The sequence below is a fragment of the Salmo salar genome, chromosome 09 (assembly GCF_965601325.2).
Source record: "Salmo salar chromosome 09, fSalSal1, whole genome shotgun sequence".
Taxonomy (NCBI): Eukaryota; Metazoa; Chordata; class Actinopteri; order Salmoniformes; family Salmonidae; genus Salmo; species Salmo salar.
Window position 1 is genome coordinate 86,237,878 of NC_138299.1, and position 27,777 is coordinate 86,265,654.

At 42.8% G+C, this 27,777-nt stretch overlaps 2 protein-coding genes across 5 annotated transcripts; one reads left to right on the plus strand and one right to left on the minus strand.

The window, feature by feature from the left end:
- Nucleotides 1-830: 830 nt before the first annotated feature.
- Nucleotides 831-18,419, minus strand: ctbp1 (C-terminal binding protein 1). Of its 4 annotated transcripts, none has more exons than XM_014212668.3 (10): nt 18,324-18,419; nt 14,663-14,694; nt 7,339-7,493; nt 5,625-5,769; nt 3,723-3,929; nt 2,958-3,172; nt 2,646-2,776; nt 2,413-2,540; nt 2,154-2,268; nt 831-2,013 (listed from the first exon to the last, which is right to left on the minus strand). In XM_014212668.3, exons 3-10 carry the CDS (start codon nt 7,474-7,476, stop codon nt 1,827-1,829), a joined length of 1,266 nt encoding a protein of 421 aa, XP_014068143.1. In that variant the 5' UTR covers nt 7,477-7,493; nt 14,663-14,694; nt 18,324-18,419; the 3' UTR covers nt 831-1,826.
- Nucleotides 16,958-26,887, plus strand: LOC106612003 (macrophage erythroblast attacher, E3 ubiquitin ligase). The gene is made up of 9 exons (XM_014212760.2): nt 16,958-17,067; nt 23,225-23,407; nt 23,705-23,908; nt 24,091-24,213; nt 24,306-24,382; nt 24,494-24,602; nt 24,714-24,847; nt 25,120-25,315; nt 25,404-26,887. Exons 1-9 carry the CDS (start codon nt 16,993-16,995, stop codon nt 25,497-25,499), a joined length of 1,197 nt encoding a protein of 398 aa, XP_014068235.1. The 5' UTR covers nt 16,958-16,992; the 3' UTR covers nt 25,500-26,887.
- Nucleotides 26,888-27,777: the final 890 nt, after the last annotated feature.

Sequence of the window (27,777 nt, forward strand, 5' to 3'; positions counted from 1 at the left end):
CCTTACACCACTGCAAGTCGCAAGAATCTGTACACAATTCCTAGAAGCTGAAAATGTCTGTTCTTCCATGGCCTGCTTACTCACCAGACATGTCACCCATTGAGCATGTTTGGGATGCTCTGGATCAACTTGTACAACAGCGTGTTCCAGTTCCCGTCAATATCCAGCAACTTCGCACAGCCATTGAAGAAGAGTGGGACAACATTCCACAGACCACAATCAACTGCCTGATTAACTCTATGCCAAGGAGCTGTGGCGCACCGCATGAGGCAAATGGTGGTCACACCCCTACTTTTTTTTTAAGGTGTCTGTGACCAATAGATGCATATCTGTATTCCCAGTCATGTGAAATCAATAGATTAGCGCCTAATGAATGTATTTAAATTGACTGATTTCCACATATGAACTGAAACTCAGTAAAGTCTTTGAAATCGTTGGGTTTCTATTTTTGTTCAATATAATTCAGTGCATATCTTTCTACGTTCCAACAGATACACATGGAATTAATCAAGATCAGAGGTTTTCATGCAACATGACTTTTTAAGTAAGATGAATATGATTTTATTTCTGTATCCTTGAGACCAAATATGTTTATTGAAAATCATAATAATAATCTAGTGGAAATTCAGACAGTTACATTGGCCTTGAACCTTGCATCTATTGTCCCATCTAGTGGAGGTATTTGGTAATGCATCCATTTTCCTCATATTTGAAAAAGCCTGTCATATCTAATTTTAGTAATCTAATCACACTGTATAGGAGAGCCTAGAAGCCTGGCACACAAGACTAATCATATCAGAACTTGGACAGAATGCCAACGGACAATGACATAACATTTGACCTTTCAACAGGGACTTTTATTTATTTTTAAAATAATTCATACAAATGCATACAGTCACAAACATCTCTTTTTGGATATTGGTTAACCAAAAATAATGATATTTATAATATATAGTATGTATATTGCTAACCTACTACTTCACCAGAAGAGAGGCAATGTATGTCTGCTACTAATTGTGCAGCTGGGAGCTGCTTCTCTTCTCAGACACGTTACAATCAAGTCACACTGACACAGGCAAGCAGTACGTCAGGTATGCACAAGACAGGGGGGTCTTCTCTCCCAAAATGCACAGTTTTAACATTTATACAGAGGCTGAAGACTACAGAACAACATGCCCCTTAAACTGAAAGAACAAATGGAACTTAAAGTATTTTTGCTAATATAGACCAGAGGCAGGCGGGTAGAAAAACAAAGCACTATGTGGTGTAGAAGAAAAAGAACTAGGGAAACTCCATTTCCTGAGAACCTGTGCAAAAGCTGCCTCTTTTGGGGCTTGTTGGGAAACATATAAAACAAAAATTCTATTGTCTTTTTAAAATCGGTTGTTTAGTTTTCACCCTTGTTTTTCTTTTAGACTGCACTACAAATAATTGTTTTCATATTTCTAAAAACTGTACACAAACAGTTACAATCATGTTATAATCAACTACTTCTGCTTTAACAAGAACCCATAGGACACAGAAACAGACATTCGCCCACGTTACTTGGACAAACTATAGTCTAAACAGTAGGATTGGCTTTAAAGGATATTTTTCTCTTTTCGAATCCACAATATTATTCTATTTTTTTTTCTACACAAAAAAAAAGTTTCAAAAAGACGACTGACTCCACTATGGTTGGACCAGATGAACTGTAATGGACCTCTGTGAGTCTGTCTGTTTCATGGCAGCTGTTTAGAACCCATGATGCTTCAGTTCCATTCCTCTTTGGGGTGATGAAGACCAGCAGAGTTCTATAATTGGACAGAGAGCTCTGTGGGGCGGGGCTACAACTGGTCGTTGGGGTGCTGCTCTCTGTCCAACTCTGCTTTTCCCGGCTGGCCCGGCGAGGGGGCGCGAGGGGGGTGGGCGGCGCTGGACAGGCTGTGTGTGATGGGCACGGCACTAGGAACGATCCCCTCTACAGGCGGAGGGAGCCCCCCAGAGGCCAAACTCACAACACCAGGAGGGTATCTGGGAGAAGGAGAGGATGCCCAGAAAATGAGTCACCAGCATCCACAAATAACACCCAGCATTTTATTTTGGCCTGTGGCAAAATATGCATACAGTGCCTGTATCTACATGTTATTCTGTACCAACAGTGGCTGTATTACCTGTATGCCCCATTGACCTCAGGGTGACTGACAGCAGGGGTCATACTGGCCCAGTGACTAGTCTGGCTAAGGAACTCCTTATTCACACAGTTCTTCAGGCTGTCTGGAATACGACCTGGAAGCAGGAAACGGTCACTGATGAAGCACAATGTGCTTATTGGGGAGTTGTTATTGTGGCTTTTCTGTTGTTTATTAGTGAAAGGGGAGCCTGACACAAGAATCCACCTGAGAATACCCATGCTTAGTGTAATGGTGTTACCTGAAATGGCTCGGCGGATCTCCCTGGCTGCCTCCTCTCTCATCTCAATAGAAGCCTGTTCACTGTACCAGGCAGCGTGGGGAGTACAGATGAGGTTTGGAGCATCTTTCAGAGGGCCCTGGTTGAAACTGAGACAGAAGAAACATGGGAATTTATTGTTAACATCAATTCAACAGAGTGTCATATAAATATCAGTAGAATGAAAACAGTAGAAGAATTCAAAGTTAGCTCACCCGAAGGGCTCTGTCTCGTGGACGTCCAGGGCCGCTCCTCGGATCCTCCCCTCTTTCAGGGCCTGAGCCAGGGCTTTCTCCTCCACCAGCCCCCCTCGGGCCGTGTTAACCAGGAACGCACCCTGGCGCATCTACAACACACCATATAAAATATGTAGACCGTGCAGGACACAACTGTAAAGGACATGCTACATTGGTCTTCTTAGTAGATTTAAATCCCCCAGTGCAGTGACATGGATCCAGTAGGCTTCTGTGAGTGAGTGTCTATATATTTCTGTCTGTGCAATTGCATGTGCGTGTCACGGCCCCAACCTGTTTGATGGTAAAGTCGTTGATGAGGTGGTGGTTGTGCTCGTTGAGGCTGCAGTGGAGGGTGACACAGTCGCTGTGGAAGAGCAGGTCCTGGAGGGTGTTGACGCGCTGCAGGCCCAGGGCTCGCTCCACTCCGTCAGACAGGTACGGGTCATAGAATATCACATTAAACCCAAAGGCTTTGGCTCTCAGTGCTACAGCCTGGCCAACACGACCTGAGGACAGACAACAACATGGACATTTGAGTAATACCCAGACAAGTAAATAGTTACAGCAAGGAGATACAATAAAGATGAATTCCTTACACATTCACTATGCCTGTTTTGTAACACATCACAGCTCAAAATGGCATACAGAAAAGCCATCGAACTCTACTAAACAAGCCCATATTTAAACAACCGATTTCCTATTCATTATACCGACAATGTTATCTTCAGCTAACAGCCAGTTGGGCAGTGTAATACAATGTACAGGTGCAGGATCTTAATTTGAGCCAGTTTACTACAGCAGGAATATAATCCTGCAGCAACAAGAAATGTGAATTATTATGTGGATTATAATTAATGGAAATGTTTGTAGAGGTTGATACATTTTTCGTAAGGGAAAATCAAGTCTGAAATGTCAACGTGGAAAGCCTTTTTAAACCTCAAATACACTACAAGTTTTAAATGTCCTGCATTGGAGGAAAGTTATCCTGCAACAGGGTGATCAAATTAAGATCCTACATCTATAATATAACATTGTACTGTAATATCTCACACTAACCGAGGCCGATGATGCCAAGTGTCTCCCCACGGATCCGCGCCGCCCCAGACGCCACCTCCCTGATCTGCTCCACACTCTGGACCCGGGTGCCCTCGCGCAGCGCCTGGTGGAGCCACGTGGTCCGTCTGTACAGGTTAAGGATGTGACACAGTGTGGAGTCCGCTGTCTCCTCCACCGATGCTGCTGGCATGTTACACACTGCTATCCCTATTGGAGGACAGGACGAATGTAAACAGCTACTCCTAATGTAAGGTGGGTATAGACCTACAGTACCAGTCAAAAGTTACAACACACCTATTTATTCAAGTGTTTTTCTTTATTTTTACTAGTTTCTACACAGTAGAATACTAGTGAAGACATCAAAACTATGAAATAAACACATATGGAATCATGTAGTAACCCAAAAGGTTTTTAAACAAATCAAAATATATTTATTTTATAAAATGGATTATAAAGAGCCACTCTTTGCCTTGATGACAGCTTTGCACACGCTTGGCATTCTCTCAACCAGCAACACCTGGAATGCTTTTCCAACAGTCTTAAAGGAGTTCCCACATATGCTGAGCACTTGTTGGCTGCTTTTTCTTCACTCTGCGGTCCAACTCCTCCCAAACCGTCTCAATTGGGTTGAGGTCGGGTGATTGTGGAGGCCAGGTCATCTGATGCAGCACTCCATCACTCTCCTTCTTGGTAAAATAGCCCTTACACAGTCTGGAGGTGTGTTTTGGGTCTGATAGTGGGACTAAGAGCAAACCAGATGGGATGGCGTATCGCTGCAGAATGCTGTGGTAGCCATGCTGGTTAAGTGTGCCTTGAATTCATTCTAAACAAATCACAGACAGTGTCACCAGCAAAGCGCTATCACACCTCCTCCTCCATGCTTCACGGTGGGAACCACACATGCAGAGATCATCCGTTCACCTACTCTGCGTCTCACAAAGACACAGGGGTTGGAACCAAAAATCTCAAATTTGGACTCATCAGACCAAAAGGACACATTTCCACCGGTTTAATGTCCATTGCTCGTGTTTCTTGGTTCAAGCAAGTCTTCTTCTTATTGATGTCCTTTAGTAGTGGTTTCTTTTCAGTAATTCGACCATGATGGCCTGATTCACGCAGTCTCCTCTGAGCAGTTACTGTTGAGATGTGTCTGTTACTTGAACTCTGTGAAGCATTTATTTGGGCTGCAATTTCTGACGCTGGAAGCTAATGAGCTTATCCTCTGCAGCAGAGGTAACTCTGGGTCTTCCTGTCCTGTGGCGGTCCTCATGAGAGCCAGTTTCATCATAGCGCTTGATGGTTTTTGCAACTGCACTTGAAGCAACTTTCAAATAAATTTTCCGGATTGACTGATCTTCATGTCATTTCTCATTGCTTATTTGAGCTGTTCTTGCCATAATCTTCTGTATACCACCCCTACCTTGCCACAACACAACTGATTGGCTCAAACGCATTAAGAAGGAAAGAAATTACACAAATGTACTTTTAACAAGGCACACCTGTTAACTGAAATCCATTCCAGGTGACTACCTCATGAAGCTGGTTGAGAGAATGTGCAAAGCTGTCATCAAGGCAAAGGGTGTCTAAATCTTTTTTGGTTACTACATGATTCCATATGTGTTATTTCATAGTTTTGATGTCTTCACTATTATTCTACAATGTAGATGCTACTAAAAATAAAGAAAAACCCTTGAATGAGTATGTGTCCAAACTTTTGACGTGTACTGTATCAAAACATTTTTTCTTTTTATTATGCAGATCTGAGCAATTGCACTTTATTTAAATGGAATATCATAACATGCAGAAAATAATAGAAGATTTGACCTAGTGATCAGTTCACAGCCTGTAAGTCTTTAGGTGGACATCCGTATCAAGTTGAGAAAGAGCACAGCAGGATCTCACCTAAATCTCCAGCTGACTTGATATCGATGTTGTCGAAGCCGCTGCCTATGCGAACAATGATCCGCAGTGCCTTGAATTTGTCAAGGTCCTCCCTCATTAGTGTGATGGTGTGATACACCAGAGCTCCTACAGCCTCGTTCAGTACCTGCCAACACAACGCTATGAGGTTTAGTACATTACAGCTCCTACAGCCTCGTTCAGTACCTGCCAACACAACGCTATGAGGTTTAGTACATCACAGCTCCTACAGCCTCGTTCATTACCTGCCAACACAACGCTATGAGGTTTAGTACATCACAGCTCCTACAGCCTCGTTCAGTACCTGCCAACACAACGCTATGAGGTATAGTACATCACAGCTCCTACAGCCTCGTTCAGTACCTGCCAACACAACGCTATGAGGTTTAGTACATCACAGCTCCTACAGCCTCGTTCAGTACCTGCCAACACAACGCTATGAGGTTTAGTACATCACAGCTCCTACAGTCTCGTTCATTACCTGCCAACACAACGCTATGAGGTTTAGTACATTACAGCTCCTACAGCCTCGTTTAGTACCTGCCAACACAACGCTATGAGGTTTAGTACATTACAGCTCCTACAGCCTCGTTTAGTACCTGCCAACACAACGCTATGAGGTTTAGTACATCACAGCTCCTACAGCCTCGTTCAGTACCTGCCAACACAACGCTATGAGGTTTAGTACATCACAGCTCCTACAGCCTTGTTCAGTACCTGCCAACACAACGCTCTCATGTTTAGTACATCAGCGGACAGTTATACAGCACCATTCAATAAGAGAAATAGAACTAAACTAATGTGTCATCCGAATGCATAGCAATTCATTAACCATAGCGGTGTTGTTGTTCCATAGGCCCTGACATGGGCTCTCCATTGGGCTCTTGTAGTGATAGCCCATCTATTCTCACCACGTTTGACGTTTCATTTCATGATCAGCCCAACTGCAGCTAGTACCATACGCTCTGCCACTTCTCCCTTTATACGCTGTGTAAAGCCACCATGTAGCTCAATTAAACTGAAAGGGGATCTTTTAATTAGGCAAGGAGCTGGGTGGTTATGGGCCTGTGAAAGGGAATGAGGAGAGAATGTGGGTGCCATCTGTTTGTGAAGGGCCAGGAAGAGCTCAACGATTCAGCCTGCCATACATTCAGAACCAGAGCAGGAGAAAACACACACTGGGAATCAGCACTACAGGAAGTATGGATGGCCAATTTTCCTCTGATGTTTAATTTTGCTTTCTTGCACTGGGTGGGAAAAACACTGGATATAATCAAGTCATATTATATTATTATTATCTTTCACCTTTATTTATCTAGGCAAGTCAATTAAGAACAAATACTTAATTACAAATGGCTGCCTACCAAAAGGCAACATAAATTAAAATAAAAAAAGATACATAAAGTCTATTGTACTGTTCTGTTAATTAGGGAGATTCCATTTATTTTTACTGAAATATGTATACTTGTCAGGCTTATTTCTGTCATTGTAAATTAGTTGTTTGTGTCATTGTTTTTAGGACATTGTTGATTACGGTGTTTGAACAAACTTGTTTAACAGCACAGGGTCTTGCATATAATATGGTAAACAAATACTGTTTTTAGGCCAGGGATTCTTTTTTAAGTCGAATTAACTTGAAACTGGTAGCATGTAAATGAAGCTGAGCAGACAGATAACATGTAGAGCATGGCAGGACCTTCTCATGGATCTCCTGGGTGGACTGGGCATCACAGAAGGCCACAGTGGCCACGTCTTTCAGGATGGGCATCTCTATGGTGCAGTCACGCCCGTCCAGCAGGGCCACCAGGGGCCGGGGGTGCATGGGCCCGTTCATAATTGGGGGCCGGATGCCTGTAGACAGAGAGGATGGGTAAACATACTATATTTGACATCATAGTCTACTGTTAAGGACCGCTCACAGACAGTAAGTCTGGAAAGAGGTATGTCTATAGTATGGGTTGTGATATGACATGGCAGTGTGGGAAAATTGCAGCTGTGTTTATGATCTTGCTTACTATTTTCCACCTAAAACAACCACTAATCCAGTTGTCAGTTGGTATGTTAATGATTCCCATGCGAGTAAACAAAAATCCACAAAAGGGGTCTCATACTTTATTTGGGTTTCAGAGAATTATTTGCGGTTTTTAATAAGTCAATATTGCATCCATGACTGGAAAGCCATTTAAAAATGTCATAGGTCATCTTCATGGATGTTTCTGAAAAGCCGCCAGGAGCAGGAGCCTTTCATAGAAAATGAGAAATACACCCCCTGATGGTGCAATTCATCAAATGATGGTGAGAGTGGTAACTAAACTTTACATGACATTTAACCAACTGCCATGCCCCTATCAACTATAAAATGACTAAACCACTTCAGTGAGAAACCAATTTAAAGAGCAACTGTGTGGGTCAATTGCACTACGGTTCACACACAGAACAATGCAACTGTGCATCAAATTGTTAGAATAGGTTTCATTTTCTACACTGATGCTACTCATTGTCCCAAATAATCTGTGTTTTAACTGTACATCCACTTGTTTTGGAAGATATCAGTAACAAGGGGATGTAGTGTACTTTACTACACAATTCAGTCTTCTGGATTAACACTGGAATTAGTCCACATATGAGCACCAGTTCTACATGGTATTCCACGTGCTCTAATAAGGGATTCATGTGAACACATCAACAGGGAGAAATAGTGAGAAGGGAAAAAGATCCCCATCATCGCTTTACTGACACATTTACAGACTCTGTTCTAACTGGAAGGAAATATCTTTCATTCCAGTGGAGGATATGACCTTGTGAGAATCAGTAGGAACGACCCTTGGGTCCAATATTCTAAACAGTGTCTCTTGTGGCCTAAGAGTTGTCCCTCCTCCGTCTGCTACAGTGAACTGTCATCTATGCTCATACAGTCAAAGCTACTTCCTGAAAATAAGGTCAGCACCCCAGAAAACCCCAGTTGTGTTCTACAAGGATATCAGAGCTGTCCTCTAACATGCACATGTGAAATGCTTCAAACATAGCTCTATTTTATTTATTAGACTATTGTTTTTACAGTGAGCATGCCAGGAATCAGCCCATTCGATTTCAATACAGCACAATAAAATCTAGATTTGCATTCATATTAAAGGTAGCATTGTAACTGTAACCACCATAGGGAGAGGGAAAAATGGTGCACCTGTGAGCAGCTCGAGCTGTGTGATTTATGATCATAGCCAATCTGGCACAAACATGGCGTGACCGTCTCTACCCACTGTTGTTCCCACAGGAGATCTCCCTCCCAGATGAGCCAGGGGAGTCTAGACACACCCCTCTCCTTCAGCTCACTCCCTCATCAGCTACCAGTCACACACACACACACACACACACACACACGCACACCTGCTCATACACCGATACACACGCAAGCGAACGTGTGCGCACACACACAGGCAAACACAATCACACAAGCACTCTCTCACGTACACAGATCACTAAGCCCCGTCTGGTTGGTCTACAATACATTTTTCTTCAAAGATGACAAAAATGCTAAAAAAGAAAAATAAGAACAAACAATGCATGTTTTATCACCACTATCATGACATTCCATGGCCATAATGATATGTGAGCTTTGTATTGTGGTAATTCTGCCAATTTGAGCACCCCAGGGGTGAATTGGTGTGTCAATTTTAATTAGATAAGACACGATCCTTTGATCACAGAATCAAAAGACCCCTATGAGCCCAGACATGAATAATCATACAAAGATCAATCATGAAGATCAGACAATACCCCCAATGTAGACAATATGCTGCTGTTGTGAATACAAGAAAACAAAATGTCCAAGTAACAGACACCAGTATGAAAACATGGAAGTATTCACCATAGCAGCATCAGTGCTAAGCACCTACATAGCTGTTTTCTGTACTTCCTGAACCTGAAGTATTCCCCTAGTAGACTGTTCTAGAATCAAAGTTTCCTTCTCCCCTGAAAGGAAAATGAGGAAGCAAGTCAAGGCCGGAACTGGAAATACCGTTCCCCACTGCACAATGAACAGGAAATATGTGCTGTGTGTGTCCTTGCCTCACATTTTCAGAGGGAAATAGTACTGTCCTTCATCCCACAGGAGGCTAATCGTTCCCTGGATCAACACAGAAAGGCTCTAACCCCTCACACACATCTCCTCTGACCAGGTCCAAAACAGCTAAACAGAAACACATTCGGAGTGGAAAGCAAGTCATTACAGCATTGTAAGTGGCTGAATGGGAGAGATGAAAGATAATGGAGAGAGAAAGAGAGAGAGGGGAGGAGGGAAGGAAGAGGGGGGAGGGGAAGGTAGAATACTGTACAGCACACTGAACACACATATCTGTGTCCACACCACACAACGCAATCACAGTTAACATTTGGTCCCATGCACAAAAGGAAAGGTAAATGTTTACCTAAAGGCAAGCCTTTGTTCAGCAAATGCGAGCTTCCCATCTTTTTCCCCAAAAAAGGGCATTCACTTCAGCAAGACATCATAAATCCACAGCATATGGCGGATACTTGAATGTTCTTCCTTTTCCCCCTCAGTGACAAACATACATATGCTCCCCCTTTTTTTTACTTCCCTTATGCTCCCTCACTCTCCCTTCCTTCCTCACTTTCTATTTCGACTATCGCTCTCTGTCACACGCGCGTGCACACAGAATGCAAGTGTCACTGCATTTATGGGAGTGGGAGATCGAGAGAGAGCAGCCGCGTGAGTGAGGTGGCTGAAAGAAAATGAGAAAAGAAATGGGGTGGAGCTAAGGCCACACGAAATGTAGCTTTTGTTTTCCGAAAGAAGGCCAAATGTAAAGTGTTATGCAATAACAGAAGATAGGCTATAGCCAACAGAAGAAAAGCAAACGCCCTAAAATAAAACATGTAAATTAAAATGTGATACATAATAACTTTGCTGAGTTTCAGTTTACAGTGCATGGTGTACATTTGCTGCATATCAAGACAAAGATGTGTAATAACATAATAATAACATAATAATTACATGATTGACTTGTTTGTCTTTAAGATTTAAAACAAGCATTAAAAAACCTACACATCTTTAATTATCGATTGTGATTACATCTTTGAAATAAGTTACCATATGGTTTCTCAGTAAATATGATTAAAACCATAGATATCTTGACTCACTGTTAATGACTCTACTGTTAATGACTCTACTCTACTAAGGTGTCATTGTAATTCATGCTCCTGAGACAAACACACAAAAAACTCTTATTTGAATGACAGCCCCAGTGTGTCACCGGTGATTATCCAGAGCCACAAAATTCTGAGTCTTTATGGTAAACTAATGAGGTAAATCCTTTTGGATTTTTGGAAATACAACACAAGGTTAATTTGATAGCACATTCAATTATCAAACAAATACTGTGTCCCAAAGCTCTCTATGCTGGTTCACACCCTGGCCAGTGATAAGAACTATGTTGCCATTTTTAAAGATCTATTCACCTGGTCACTGCAAAGTTTTTTTCTGCACAACTTCTTACAAGCGAATGCTGGAAGGTAAACAGATCTCCACTTGTGCTTGAGTGGAAAATACTTAAGTGGGAGACTTTTGTTTTGTTACTCCATTTCAGCCGATCTAGCACAGCATGTCCTCTAACATGTATCCCATCCAGGCTACATCGCTGTATCATAGGGCTAGATAACTCATATGAGCCGAATTAAAATATCCCAGAAATGTTTCATACGCACAAAAAGCTTGTTTCTCTCAAAACATTTCTCCTTTGCCAAGATAATCCATCCACCTGACAGGTGTAGCATATCAAGAAGCTGGGAACAATAAAAATGCTACTCTAAAATGGGCAGTTGTGTCACACAACACAAGGCCACAGATGTCTCAAGTTTAGAGGGAGCATGCAATTGGCATCCTGACTGCAGGAATGTCCACCAGAGCTGTTGTCAGATAATTTAATGTTAATTTCTCTACCATATGCCGCCTCCAACGTTGTCCTATCGGTCCTATCGGCCTCACAAACGCAGAGCACGTGTAACCATGCCAGCCCAGGACCTCCACCTCTGGCTTCTTCAGTTGCAGGATCGTCTGATACCAGCCACCCTGATGAAACTGATGGGTTTGCTGATGAAACTATAGGTTTGCACAACCAGTCTCTGGGAAGCTCTTCTTCGTGCTCGCCGTCCTCACCAGGGTCTTAACCTAACTGCAGTTTGGCGTTGTAACCGTCTTCAGTGGGCAAGGATATCCCTGCCGGCCAAACCCTTTGATGGACACTGGCATGCTGGAGAAGTGTACTCTTCACGGATGAATCCCGATTTCAACTGTACCGGACAGATGGCAGACAGCGAGTATGGTGTTGTGTGGGTGAGCGGTTTGCTGATGTCAACGTTGTGAACAGAGTGCCCCATGGTGGCGGTGGGGTTATGGTATGGGCAGTCAATTTGAATGCACAGAGATACCGTGACGAGATCCTGAGGCCCATTGTCGTGCCATTCATCCGCCTCCAGCACCTCATGTTTTTTATTATTTTTAATTATTATTTTACCCCTTTTTCTCCCCAATTTCGTGGTATCCAATTGGTAGTAGTTACAGTCTTGTCTCATCGCTGCAACTCCAGTACGGACTCAGGAGAGGCGAAGGTCGAGAGCCATGCGGCCTCCGAAACACAACCCAACCCAACACAATGCACATCCAACCCGGAAGCCAGCCGCACCAATGTGTCGGAGGAAACACCGTAGACCTGGCGACCTGGTCAGCGTGCACTGTGCCCGGCCCACCACAGGAGTCACTAGTGCGTGATGAGACAAGGATATCCCTGCCGGCCAAACCCTCCCCAACCCGGAAGATGCTGGGCCAATTGTACGCCGCCCCATGGGCCTCCCGGTCGCGGCCGGCTGCGACAGAGCCTGGACTCGAACCCAGAATCTCTGGTGGCACAGCTAGCACTGCGATGCAGTGCCTTAGACCACTGCGCCACCCGGGAGGCCCCCAGCACCTCATGTTTTAGCATGATAATGCACGGCCCCTTGTCATCAGGATCTGTACACAATTCCTGGAAGCTGAAATTGTCCCAGTTCTCCCATGGCCTGCATACTCACCACACACGTCACCCATTGAGCATGTTTGGGATGCTCTGGGTCGACGTGTACGACCGCGTGTTCCAGTTCCCGCCAACTCTATGCGAAGGAGATGTGCCGCGCTGCATGAGGCAAATGGTGGCCACACTATAGCTTTTTTTAAGGTATCTGTGACCAACAGATGCATATCTGTATTCCCAGTCATGTAAAAAAATTACACATTTTCTCATATGAACTGTAACTCAGTAAAGTCTTTGTAATTGTTGCGTTTCTATTTTAGTTCAATGTATGGGCATGTTGGCACATTGCATCTGCCAATTAAATAGCCCCAGATACAAATATTCCTTTGTGGATCATTTAGCAAAGTAACATCTAAACACGAGCAGAGCTGGGAGAGAATGGAACAACAACTGACTATAAACACAGAGTGTGATACAATCTGGAACCGCCACATAACACATGAAACAGTGACTCATTGAATACGGAACACAGAAAACACAAATATCTTGAATGACAATATGGCATCCACTGTTATATCTGAACTGTACATGAAATAAGACATGCAGTAGAGGGGAGAGAAGAAGATGTGAAGGGTAAAGAGAGAAGGACAGAGAAAAGGAGGGGAGAGGAAGATGCCCCAGAGAAAGATTATGCTGTCTGAGCCAATGGTCTGAGCACAGACTGCAGCCAACTCCCCAGCACTCACTGCAGCGTAGCTAATGGTTCTGCTCCTTCACATCGGATTCCACAAACAACCAGAGAGATGCACAGGCCAACCAAAGCACTGGCCATTTGATGACTGACAGCAAGTCTAATGTCGTCTTTTAAGTTGCAACGGACCTATGTGAATGTTATACTGTAAATAGCAGATGCTGGTTATATTTGTGGAACTAGCCAAATGTATAATTGGATTGGTTATGCTTTTCTGAGAGAGAGAGAGAGAGAGAGAGAGAGAGAGAGAGAGAGTGTCAATAAAGCCCTTTGAATTGAATTGGGGGGGGGGGGGGTCCAACAGACCTATCTTTTCGTATTAGGAGAATTTAAAGGTGTGTGGAAAATCAGAAACCTGTGGTGTAGGACTCAGTGTTGATTGCTTCAAAATTCTTCACTCCTTGTTCTTGAAAAAGCACAAGCGTATCAGTGTAAAATGCACTACTGACTCCTAGTAATAACACCGAAAAACCTCCCACACACACACATTATCTCTCAGTAAAGAGGGCTGGGAACAGCATCACAATACAGTTCAAAGTATTAGACCACTGATAAACACACAAAAACACCATACTACAGTATCTACAACTTCTCATCTCCATACTTCCCCCCTATGCCCCTCCCCTCTCAGTGCCACTCAGCATACTCCCCCTCGCTGAGTGAACACAACGCTGCCCTGTATCCTGACCTAGTGACCTGGACAACCACACACGGCACAAAGGAACCACAACATGGGGGTGGACGATCACAAACCTTGCATCACCCTCTTCTGTGTCTCAAATCCAGACTGTGCTTGTGCTTGCTAAAACATGCGGCAGAGCATTGGCCAATCATAGGAGCTATGTGACAGCCAATCAAGGTTGGCTGCCTCTGGATAGTAGCCAATCACAATATGGCTCATTACTCAACTAGACAGGCTTGGGGGGGGGGGGCTCCTACAGGAAAATAAATCTGAGCATGCAGTGGAGAGAGGGGGAGGGGGAAAGAGAAAAGGGAGAGAGTGTATGGGGAACAAGAGTCAGTAATGGCTGAGCGAAATATTTTTCAAATGGCACGTTGGATCAGACAATAGAACCTTTTACCGAAAGGAATTCTTCATGATGTTTTATGCACATTCAAAATATAGATCATATACATAAGGAGGTGGTCTACTGTTCATTCTTATATCTTTAGACATTGACAGTGCACTGCTTAAAGTAATGTGTATCTTTGTAGATTTGCCATTGAAACCAATTACATATACTTACATGTTCAAGTAGATTTGGTCTTCTTTTTAGCTCTGGAAAATAAATAATTTCTGATCATCAGCATCTGTTGCCTTTGTCATGTGATTGTATCACTGAGAAAGAATGGCATAGTGCAAACAAACTGAGTCTGAGTGGATTGTGATCATCATTGATAATAGGTTCTGAGAAGGACAGCTTGGAAAAATTGTCAAAAACTCCAGCCACCCAAGCCACAGACTGTTCTCTCTGCTCCCGCATGGCAAGCGGTACCAGTGCACCAAGTCTGGAACCAACAGGACCCTGTACAGCTTCTAACTCCAAGCCATAAGACTCCTAAATAGCTAATCAAATGGCCACTCTGGACAACCTGCATTGACCCTTTTTTACACTAACTTTCATGCTCTGACTCTATGCACATACACTGGACTCTACCCACACATACTTACAGTGCATTCAGAAAGTATTCAGACCCCTTGACTTTTTCCACATTTTGTTATGTTACAGCCTTATTCTAAAATTGGTTGAGTTGTTTTTTTCCCCCTTCATCAATCTACACACAAGACCCCATAATGACAAAGGGGGGGGGAGTTTTTTGCAAATGTTTTTTTTTTTTTTAAAGAACTGAAATATCAGATTTACATACATTTTCAGACCCTTTACTCAGTACTTTGTTGAAGCACCTTTGGCAGCGATTACAGCCTTGAGTCTTCTTGGGTATGACGCTACAAGCTTGGCACACCTGTATTTGGGGAGTTTCTCCCATTCTTCTCTGCAGATCCTCTCAAACTCTGTCAGGTTGGATGGGGAGCGTTGCTGCACAGCTATTTTCAGGTCTCCCCAGAGATGTTCGATCGGGTTCAAGTCCGGGCTCTGTCTGGGCCACTCAAGGACATTCAGACACTTGTCCCAAAGCCACTTCTGCGTTGTCTTGGCTGTGTGCTTAGGGTCGTTGTCCTGTTGGAATATGAACCTTCGACCCAGTCCAAGGTCCTGAGCGCACTGGAGCAGGTTTTCATCAAGGATCTTGCTCTACTTTGCTCCATTCATCTTTCCCTCAATCCTGACTAGTCTCCCAGTTCCTGCCACTGAAAAACATTCCCACAGCATGCTGCTGCCACCACCATGCTTTACCTTAGGGATGGTGCCAGATTTCCTCCAGACATGACGCTTGGCATTCAGGCCAAAGAGTTCAGTCTTGGTTTCATCAAACCAGAGAATCTTGTTTCTCATGGTCTGAGAGTCCTTTAGGTGCCTTTTGGCAAACTCCAAGCGAGCATTTTACTGAGGAGTGGCTTTCATCTGGCCACTCTACCGTAAAGGCCAGATTGGTGGAGTGCTGCAGAGATGGTTGTCCTTCTGGAAGGTTCTCCCATCTCCACAGAGGAACTCTGGAGCTCTGTCAGAGTGACCATTGGGTTCTTGGTCACCTCCCTGACCAAGGCCTTTATCCCCCGATTGCTCGGTTTGGCTGTGCGGCCAGCTCTAGGAAGAGTCTTGGTGGTTCCAAACTTAATCTGTTTTGTACCCTTCCCCAGATCTGTGGCTCCAAACAATCCTGTCTCGGTGCTCTACGGACAATGTATTCAACCTCATGGCTTGTTTCTTTCTCTGACATGCACTGTCAACTTTGGGACCTTATATAGACTGGTGTGAGACTTTCCAAATCATGTCCATTCAATTGAATTTACCACAGATGGACTACAATCAATTTGTATAAACATCTCAAGGATGATCAACGGAAACAGGATGCACCTGAGCTCAATTTCGAGTCTCATTGCAAAGGGTCTGAATACTTATGTAAATAAGGTATTTCTGTTTTTTATTTTTAACTCTGCATTGTTGGAAAAGGACCTGTAAGTAAGCATTTCACTGTTAGTCTACACCTATTGTTTACAAAGCATTTCACTGTTAGACAAATAACATTTGAGCTTCAGTTCATGACTAACAGGTCATGTAAAGTCCATTATTCAATAAAAAGATAACTTCACTTACTTAATACATCTTGAGCAACTAAAGGCATTTTGAAATGACCATTTAACATCAAGATATCTTACAGATTGTACCTACTAGGCTTGTGTTTTGTCAACAGTGTCATTGCCACCAGTGTCATTCATGTACGCCACCAACAGCTAGCTCTCTCACCTCTCAGTTGTTCTTAAAACCCCTGCCGCATGTACAACCACGTATTCGAAAATAAGTAAAAAAGAAGAAGCTTGCTTGGGCCCAATTTCATTCAACAGACATTTTTCTACACACCCCAAAAATATTTTACTGACGACACCAGCACACTAGATGGCTGTAGTGAGCATACGTATTTTTTGCACTGCAAGTAAAATCCTAGAAATTCACAAATGAAGATGGCGGTGCAAGAGACAGCTGCCCAACTATCCATGGCGCTGAAGGTTCAAGAGTATCCCACTTTGAAGGTTTGAAATGGCTTATTTGAATGAAAATCAAGACTAACCGATCGTGATGCAGGCATGAGCTTCAGATTTGTCAAACTAGGCGCTAATTCCGATCATTTGGCTGGCTATTAGCTATCAAGCTAACCAACGTTAACGACGTCAGGCAGGGGCAAGTTGGTTCAAAACAACGGGGCAAATGTTAGATTGAGGTTATGAAAAGACTTGGTCAGATACAACATCCCAATCCAGTAGTTGATTGTCAATTATCGAGAAGATTGGTGGTTATTCGCAAACGTGGTTAGCTAAAAATATACACATTTGCCACGTATCTTATGCTAACTTGCTAGCTAGCCAGCTGATATCTGTCGTGTCGGCTAGCTAGCTTTAGCTGGTTCTCTGTCCATATTCCGTGGCTTGTGAAGTCAGCAATTCATCACACTGCACGTGATAACGTTAACATTACTTGGAATTGGATGGCCAGCTCGTGTGTGAATACGTTTCCTCTGTCACTGACGCAGATTTGAATGCTAACAAATTTCTAGGTTAGATCAATTTAACTTAACTAGTTATTCACGTTTGTTTCCAAATTCACCATAGCTAGCTGTTAGCTAGTATTGTGTCCCTATGAAATCAACATGCCATGACAAGGATGGTTCCTCACCAGCCGTGTGAAGTACAGCGTCACCAAAAATATTCAGATGTCGCTAGCATGCAAGCTAACTAAGTTAGTCACAAATCCAAAGCGACATGAATGCTAGTCAGTTGATCGTTTACAACTGTGTAATTATGGTCAGTGGACTAGTTAGTAGCTATTACTAGATGTTTTTTTAAAGCTAGCTAACAAGCGCAGTGTCCTCAAATTACTGCCTCGACAATATGGCTGAGAAGATCGAGTTTGCAGCCATATCACACTGCGACACTTATTGTTATGTGGCTGCTGCTAGACGGCTGTATGTTTGCTTTCTTAGTCGCCATTTTATCTGAATAGTCGTTTAATTAAATTGGGATTGTAAGAGTACTTGTACGACATTTAAGTGTTGTTACTTTAATTCGCATAATAGGACTGTGATGATTGATATTATCAGAGCTGAGGCCTTAGTAGCTTTGGGACACACTGTCGGGAGTCTGTATTGGTTGGACGCCCTGAGTTGTGAATCATTCTGGTGGGTGGCAAAGGAAAATAACCCTACCACAATATAGCCGGCTTAACCAAAGAAACATTTCCTTTCAACCCTTTCAACAAAAGCATTTGTATAATCTCGAGGAACTCTACTTACCAGATGTAATTTGAAATTTGACCCTTGCTATGAAATAAACGTCTGAATCCAACTTTTGTCCGACCCACGCCAGATTTAGCTGTAGGAAGTCTCGCGTGAAGTGCGTGGTCTAATGGCAGCCCTCTAACTCAACGGGAATATGGTGCTGTAAGGACAAAAGTTGACATATTTCACTTTACATCTGGTAAGTAGAGTTCCTAGAGATTATACAAATGCTTTTGTTGAAAGGAAATGCTTCTTTGGTGAAGCCGGCTATATTGTGGTAGGGTTATTTTCCATTGCCAGCCACCAGAACAATGCACAACTCAGGGAGTCCAACCAATATAGACTCCAGATGTCCCAAAACTAAGGCCTTATGTGGTTGGTTGGAATCTGTTATACATTAAGAACACCTTCCTAATATTGCATATCAGAACACCTGCAATTCGTCGGCGCATGGACTCTACAAGTTGTCAAGTGTTCCACAGTGATGCTGGTCCATGTTGACTTGGCTGGATGTCCTTTGGTTGGTGGACCATTCTTGATAAACACAGGAAACAGTTGACTGGATTTAACAAGTGACAGCAATAAGGGATCATACTTCTGGTCATGTAGTGTATGTGGACACCTGCTTGTCGAACATCATTCCAAAACCACCATGGGCATTAATATGGAATTGGTCCCCCCTTTTCGGCAATAACAACCTCCACTCTTCTGGGAAGGCTTTCCACTAGATGTTGGAACATTGCTGCGGGGATTTGCTTCTATTCAGCCACAAAGCATTAGTGAGATTGGGCACTGATGTTGGGCGATTATGCCGGGCTCGCTGTCGGTGTACCAATTCATCCCAAAGGTATTCGATGGGGTTGAGGTCAAGGGTCTGTGCAGGCCAGTCAAGTTCTTCCTCACCGATCTTGACAAACCATTTCTGTATGGACCTCGTTTTGTGCACAGGGGCATTGTCATGCTGAAACAGGAAAGGGCTTTCCCCAAACTGTTGCCACAAAGTTGGAATTACAGAATTGTCTAGATTGTCATTGTATGCTGTAGTGTTAAGATTTCCCTTCTCTGAAACTAAGGGGCCTAACCCGAACCATGAAAAACAGCCCCAGACCTTTAAAGTTGGCACTATATGGGCTGTGGCGGTCACACAATTTCATCAGCAGGTGATTGTCAAGCAAATAACTGTCGGTCTCACGGTAATTGACCGTTAATTAACATAAACACATTTAGCATCTCCTGGCTTCCACACACAGCCTACAAGCCATTTTAAAAAGTGTAATAAATCCATGTTATATAGCCTACCCCTTCATAATAAATCCATTATTTATTTTAGACGGGTCTAAAGATGCATGATATGAAGAAAATGTAGTCTATTTCAGAAGAAACGGATAGCATACTCTGAGGCCCGGATTGCTGCGTTGTGCCCTTCTCCCTGAGTGTGCTGCGCAATCCGAAGCGTCTCTCACTCGCATGGCTTTCAGGCATATGATCAGGTCTTTCTCACAGGCTACAAGTGAAGACAGACACATCAGGGGCGCAACTGCGCGTGTCCTTATTCAATTCCGAGGTGCATATTGAAGATATATGAAGAACTGTCCACATTTACTTTATCAGCCAACAAGATAAGTAGGCCTAACAAACAGCAAAAGCACTAGCCTATGTCAATCTACTATCCCCATAGTACTAAAGTTGACCTATTCTGTGCAAGAAATAAATATTTCAAACATAGTCTGGGACAGTTGTGGGATGCAATAGATCCAAAATGAATACAAGCACTAGCATCAAAAAAAACTTTTTTATGCAATGTGGCTGACGCAACATCAGAACGTTTAGCTTAAAATGTTGATAAACTATTAGGCTATTTCTTCAAATGGTAGTAGGCTATAAGTGTGAATATTCCATTAGCGGAAAACACCATTATCAAAAGTGACCGCAAATACAATTATGCATGTAATGCTTTTATTATAAAGGTGCATTTTTAATGGTGAAAATGATATTCCCCAAATTTGAAACTCACGTGCTGCTTATATATGCCAGTCAGGCTCTACATCCCTTGTAAAGCAGGTTAATGTGCTTAATTTTAAGACGTTATTCGGCCACTTTAGTTGTGATACAAACCTTATTAAAACAGCCCTGTGGGCTATGCTACATGAGGTGTGCGATTATGATTCGAACAAGTTGCAAAAAAAGGCATTGTTTCTTATGCTGGGCATCATTCACAAGTGATAATATATAATTCACAAGTGATAGTCTAATGGGTGACAATATTAGCCTATTCTTCATTTAATCTTGTCTTTACATATACTAAATAATATATGTGTGACATTTGTTATGATTTAGAATGGACCATTATTATTCACCTGTATCGAAACGGGCAGCGGGGAAAAATATGTAATCTATGCACTTAAATAGAGAATGGAGGATGCTTTTCCCCGTGGTTTATTTTCATGCCAGCCAGGTAGGCTATACTCCTGTTGTAAATATAAGCAATGTTCTTAACCTCTTACATCTAGATGTTCCGCTAGCGGAACACCACTCCAATATCCAATGATAGGGTGTGGCGCGAATTACAAACTCCTCAAAAATCCCAAAACTTCAATTTTTCAAACATATGACTATTTTACACCATTTTAAAGACAAGACTCTCCTTTATCTAACCACATTGTCCGATTTCAAAAAGGCTTTACAACGAAAGCAAAACCATTAGATTATGTCAGGAGAGTACCCAGCCAGAAATAATCAGACACCCATTTTTCAAGCTAGCATATAATGTCACAAAAACCAAAACCACAGCTAAATGCAGCACTAACCTTTGATCTTCATCAGATGACACTCCTAGGACATGATGTTATACAATACATGCATGTTTTGTTCAATCAAGTTCATATTTATATCAAAAACCAGCTTTTTACATTAGCATGTGACGTTCACATGCACTCCCAGGACTTCTACTTCAACAACAAATGTTGGTTTGGTTCCAAATAATCCATAGTTATATCCAAATAGCTGCGTTTGTTCTTGCGTTCAAGACACTAGCCGAAGGGTGACGCGCCGGCGCGTATCGTGACAAAAAAATTCAAAATATTCCATTACCGTACTTCGAAGCATGTCAAAACGCTGTTTAAAATCAATTTTTATGCGATTTTTCTCGTAAAATAGCGATAATATTCCGACCGGGCGACGTTGTTTTCGTTCAAAGACTGAAAATGTAAAATGGACTCTTCACGTGCACGCGTGCGCCCGTTTCATTGTTCTCAGATCGACCACTATCCAAATGCGCTACTGTTTTTCAGCCAGGGACTGCAGAGTCATCATTCAACGTTCTGGCGCCTTCTGAGAGCCTATGGGAGTCTTAGAAAATGTCACGTTACAGCAGAGATCCTCTGTTTTCGATAAAGAGGCTATACAAGGCCAAGAAATGGTCAGAGAGGGCACTTCCTGTTTAGAATCTTCTCAGGTTTTGGCCTGCCATATGAGTTCTGTTATACTCACAGACACCATTCAAACAGTTAGAAACTTTAGGGTGTTTTCTATCCAAATCAAACAATTATATGCATATTCTAGTTTCTGGGCAGGAGTAATAACCAGATTAAATCGGGTACGTTTTTTATCTGGCCGTGAAAATACTGCCCCCTATCCTAAACAGGTTAATATTAGGAGAGGGGGCAGTAGTTGTTGAGAAATAAAATAGTAGGCCTAGCCTATAGAAAACTGATGGGAACCTCTTTTTATTAGCGGCCATCACTCTGTTTTTCTCCCGCAATTGTATAGCTTATAGAAATGTTGTGCAAAAGTGTTTTGATTCGATTTTCGAATACATTTGCATTGATGATGTGTGATTAGAGGGACAATAGAGTGCTGAGTACCAGGCCGTTAGCAAGTTTGGTAGGCTACTAATGACCATCAGCAGCATCAGAGCTTGGAGAAGCCTAATTACCGTGACTAAACGGTCATGTGGAATTTGTCTCGTGACCGCCATTGTGGCTGTAATACGGTCAACGCAACAGCCCTAGACACTATGCATTTGGGGCAGGTTAGCTTTCTCCTGGCATCTGCCAAACTCAGATTTGTCAGTCGGACTGCCAGATGGTGAAGTGTTATTCATCACTCCAGAGAACGTGTTTCCACTGCTCCAGAGTCCAATGGCAGCAAGCTTTCCACCACTCCAGCTGATTCTTGGCATTGAGCATGGTGATCTTAGGCTTGTGTGCGGCTGCTCGGCCATGGAAACCCATTTATAACAGCACTTACAGTTGACCGGGGCAGCTCTAGCAGGGCAGAAATTTGACGAACTGACTTGTTTGAAAGGTGGTATCGTATGACTCTGCCACGTTGAATGTATGTCTGAAGATTGCATGGCTGTGTGCTCGACTTTATACACCTGTCAGCAACGGGTGTGGCTGAGATGGCTGAATCCACTAATTTGAAGGGATGTACACATACTTCTGTGTGTGTGTGTGTGTGTGTGTGTGTGTGTGTGTGTGTGTGTGTGTGTGTGTGTGTGTGTGTGTGTGTGTGTGTGTGTGTGTGTGTGTACAGACAGACAGACAGACAGACAGACAGAAGTATGTGTACACAGCAGCGACAGTCAGTTTGTCAAATTTCTGCCCTGCTAGAGCTGCCCCGGTCAACTGTAAGTGCTGTTATAAATGGGTTTCCATGGCCGAGCAGCCGCACACAAGCCTAAGATCACCATATATATATATATATATATTAGTGTAGTTTTCATCTGTTCAGTCTGTCAAGGAAAAAGCAGGTGTTCATAATGTTTTGTACACTCAACTAGAGGTTATGATCCCAGCAAGTGATCAAATATTTGATCGAATATTTGGAAACTTCAGCCAAATAATGAACCCTAAATGGTCAGAATGGATGACTGAAACCACCTCATGTAGCTTTTGCATTGATCATATGTACAGGTACCATATGAAACTCTGAACAAGCGCTTCAGAGCTGCACAGAAGAACATTGACCGGGAGACGAGTCACGTAACCATGGTGGTGGCAGAGCTGGAGAAGACCCTCAGCAGTTTCCCAGTGGTGGATTCTGTGGTGTCCCTTCTAGATGGGGTGGTGGAGAAGCTCAGTGCCCTGAAGAGGAAGGTAGGTTCAGACAGTTGCCCTCTGAACAGTTAGCATTGAAATGTTGCTGTGAAGAGATTTTTTTAAATGTATTTATAGTATTCCTCGATCAACCCCAGATAGCTTAGCTACCAATATTTCAGCCAACTTCACGTTTGCAAATTTCTTAAGCACTTGTTAAATCTTGTACATGTTTATTGAGCGATTTCAAAAACAATGATTTATCAACATAAGTTAATCAAAGCAGTAAAATGAAGAGGATCCAGCAGAGATCAAGTACTACATGCAGTAAGTATAGAACATGTGAATATTGGATAGGCTGCTGAGTCCATCCAGGCGGAGGATGAGAGTGCTAAGCTGTGTAAGCGGAGGATTGAACACCTGAAGGAACACAGCAGCGACCAGCCAGTGGGCGTCAATGTCTGGAAAAAGAAACGAATGGACCGCATGATGGTGGAACACTTGCTGCGGTGTGGCTATTACAACACAGCGGTCAAACTGGCACGGCAAAGTGGCATTGAGGTGCGTCCCACTTCGTCAATATGTAATCTTGTATGCGTGGATACTATTTATAGTTTCTTATCCTTTACAGTAAAAGACTTTGGTAGTATCTCCAATGGCTGCTAGTATTGTAATTGTTTAGAGAACTACATTTTCTGTGCTGTCTCTATTTCACATGACCCCTCTTTCTCCCTGTCCTTCAGGACCTGGTCAACATTGAGATGTTCCTCACAGCCAAAGAGGTGGAGGAGTCGCTAGAGCGACAGGAAACCGCCACCTGTTTGGCCTGGTGTCATGACAACAAATCACGCCTCCGCAAGATGAAGGTAAGTCAGGAGATTATGCCATGTCTGTTAGTAGATCATGATGTCTCGTACATTATATGTACATATTAACTCATTGATGCTTCTCCTTCCAGAGCTGTTTGGAGTTTAGTCTGCGAATCCAGGAGTTTATCGAGCTCATCCGACAGAACAAGCGCATGGACGCCGTCAGGTAGGAAACTGTTTCTGCTGACATTGCACATCCTGTAATAAAATATTCAGGTTAACATTGAGACATATTTAAAGTTCAAATGAAAACAATCATGATCCATGTTTTTCACAGACATGCGCGGAAGCACTTCAGCCAAGCAGAGGGGGGTCAGCTGGATGAGGTGCGGCAGGTGATGGGTATGCTGGCGTTCCCCTCAGACACCCATATCTCCCCTTATAAGGTAATACCATAAAATGCCCTAGCCTGTAGTGTGCATATGTCTTTCGGGAATGTCAAATACTGTAGGCCTGTGATCAGGTCTGATCATCTCTTTGTCTGTCAACCCTCACAGGATCTCCTGGACCCTGCCCGCTGGAAAATGCTGATCCAACAGTTCAGATACGACAACTACAGATTACATCAGCTGGGCAACAACTCTGTGTTTACCATCACACTCCAGGCTGGCCTGTCTGCTATCAAAACTCCGTATCTTTTCTGGTCACTGCTCTGTGCTCCTTAGTTTAGCTGTTTCAACCAGTAGCATGTGGTGCTCTGTCATCTGCTTGTTTTGGTGATGCACATTGTCTCCTTTTGATTGTGATGGCCAGGTCTCTATAATTACTTATCTAAAACTGCACATCAAATTCAAGGTCTTCAAAATATTTGGCTCAATGTGTTCTGCCAAAGACCTCCAGCTGTTAAGTACTAGAATGTAAAGTGAAAGTTACAGTTTTAGCCCTTAACCTTTCTGCACGCAGTCAGTGTTATAAGGAGGATGGCACCTCTAAAAACCCTGACTGCCCCGTGTGCAGCAAGTCCCTGAACAAACTGGCCCAGCCCCTGCCCATGGCACACTGTGCCAACTCCCGTCTGGTGTGCAAAATCTCTGGGGAGGTGATGAATGAGAATAACCCACCCATGATGCTGCCCAACGGCTATGTTTACGGATACAACGTGAGTCTCTACATCCCACACATTTCATCTTTACAATGGCAATGGAGTAATTGTTATTATTCATGTTAATCATTTCTCCTTCCTCTAGTCTCTTCTATCCATTCGTCAAGATGACAAGGTGATCTGCCCCAGAACCAAAGAAGTCTTCAGCTTCTCCCAAGCTGAGAAGGTGTACATCATGTGATGTGATGGATACACCTCGACTATGCCCAGCGGGTCCAGTCTGAGTGCAGTGGATCCCTCAGAAGAACCTCTAGCCCCTGCCCCAATGGCAATGCTCCACCATGTGACTGAGCCGAAATCACCCCACAGCCCACCTACCGACCTCTCGCCCTCGACCTGCCAAAACTGCCTCTCACTATGGAGAATAGTCCCAAATCACCTTGGGCAGATTTGTGAAACTAGACTAATTAACAGACTTTTGTTTTTAAAGTGTTGATGTTTTGACTTTTATTTGAACCTAGAGTCCAACCGGTAGTGTGGCACGTTAAAACTCTGTATTGCTCCAATATCATAACAGGAGCTTCTGCCTTTTACCTTTGTTAAACCAGACTTACTTCAGACTTACAGGCTGACCACATTGGTGTTTGCCACATAATGGCACTAATTTCATGATGCGCACAAGTTACATAATTTCTATGTAGCCATGTTGGGGGGGAATAAATAGAAATACTTTGAAATTGGTCATCTTGTGTTTGTCCCCCTGTGAAATCTGTGATTGCAGATCTGGGACGTTACACTCGATCTTGTAAATACTAGAGAATTGATCATTTGCGTACAGATTCAGGTCTCTCAAAATGTTAATGAGAAACATTTTAAGAACTCCATAGACCTTCCACTGATCAGGCGTGAAGAAGAACACTGTTGTTGCTTGAGGTACTTCATGGCAACCTTGTACACTGACCTATAGTATACTCTGTACACTTTTGAGGATCATAGTGGATTTGTGTCTTGCAAGGGAACATGCCAGGTCTCACCACCTGAAGAAGACTTGACAAGTGGTCCAACATAGAGCTTACAAAATACTTATCTTTTCCAGTGTTTTGTAATAACCAGTGGTCTTCCTAGTTTGTGTGATTGGAGATGCATAATCGTTTCTGCACCCACAACTGGATGGGTTAATTCATCACTTTTTATATTGATTTAGTTATACAACTCTGATATAGTCAATCCAAAATACTCAATTATTCTATCTTTAGTTTCATATTTTTCAATGATGAACATTGTGCATTGTAATTAAAGAGGATAATTATGATATTTTTTTTTTGCTCTTCATTTTTTATGATCTAGTGCTGATTTTTAAGACATTTTGTATGACTAACACAAATTGCTGCAGATTTCACAAGGGGCTACAGTTGGTCCAAATTGTTCCTTGAGATTACAGAGGGTAATCTTACCATATGTTTCAGTACCTACCATCTATCCCACCTTTTTTTCATCTTGGCTGGTTGCTTCTGAACTGTTTAGTGTTGTTATTGTGGAGAGACCGTTTAGAAACTGAGCATGCATGTTTATATTGGTAGGATAGATTGATTGTTCAAAAACGATTGCTGATAAAAGAACTCAAATTGGTTCCTGTCTTTCTTTCTCTCCACCCAACACATCTCCATAAACGTTGACATGCTGCTTTATCAGACAATATGATAGTGAGTGATGAATTCGTGGTTTGGTAGTCTGAGAATGGAACACTGACATTAATACTATAAGGACAATCAATATTCCTACCATTAAAGAATGGTAATTTATGACAATTGGGTTGACAGCTTATGTTTAACGAACCACATGGAAATTTAGATGTCAACGGGTTGAACCATTGACAGTAATAGACTAACGATTGAACATGAACACTTCCTCAAACATGGCAACGTTTAGTTGCCAAAACGTTCTCAACGTTGCAGATAGTAATGCCATAATTAGAGCCTACAGGATTTCTTGTATAGATGCATGTTTGTTCTACATAACACATTTCTATCTGAACATTCCAAAACGTGTTACAGAGCTTCTAAACCCAGAGGCGCAACATCGCGAGACATCCGTGAACGCTTGCTAAACAGACCAAGCCAGAGTTTGGGGTTTCAGAAGTCAATGAGAGAAATTGGAAAATTCTTCCATGTTTGTCAATTTTCTCTCAATCTAAAACAAAACCTAGATTCGAGCCCAATGTCGTACGTAGTTGAGCATTGTATTACTCCAACCACGTGAAAGTGACAAACTGACACGTTTTCATTTTCGTCAAATCAAGTATATCGAAGGAAGCCAACGTCGCCATCACATCGCCTACAAGTGTGATCGGGGATATCTATTGGAGAAGCAGTTTCTGCCTATCTTCATACCAAATAATTTTTATAACTAAATCAATGGTTTCCAATGGGATCAAATGAGTCATAGTGGGCAGAGCCAAGCACGAGCTAGCGAGATCCTATTGGTGCGTTCTAGCGTACATCTGCATATTTCCGTTAGGG

Excerpts from the sequence above, each read along its gene's own strand:
- ctbp1 (XM_014212666.3), bottom strand. The coding sequence starts at position 10,106 with ATGGGAAGCTCGCATTTGCTGAACAAAGGCTTGCCTTTAG. Across the intron at positions 5,770-7,338 it reads CCCAGGAGATCCATGAGAAG|GTACTGAACGAGGCTGTAGG; the intron begins GTCCTGCCATGC and ends TTGTGTTGGCAG. Across the intron at positions 3,173-3,722 it reads ACTTGGCATCATCGGCCTCG|GTCGTGTTGGCCAGGCTGTA; the intron begins GTTAGTGTGAGA and ends GTCTGTCCTCAG.
- LOC106612003 (XM_014212760.2), top strand. The coding sequence starts at position 16,993 with ATGAAGATGGCGGTGCAAGAGACAGCTGCCCAACTATCCATGGCGCTG. Across the intron at positions 24,214-24,305 it reads CACGCCTCCGCAAGATGAAG|AGCTGTTTGGAGTTTAGTCT; the intron begins GTAAGTCAGGAG and ends TTCTCCTTCCAG. Across the intron at positions 24,603-24,713 it reads CCCATATCTCCCCTTATAAG|GATCTCCTGGACCCTGCCCG; the intron begins GTAATACCATAA and ends CAACCCTCACAG.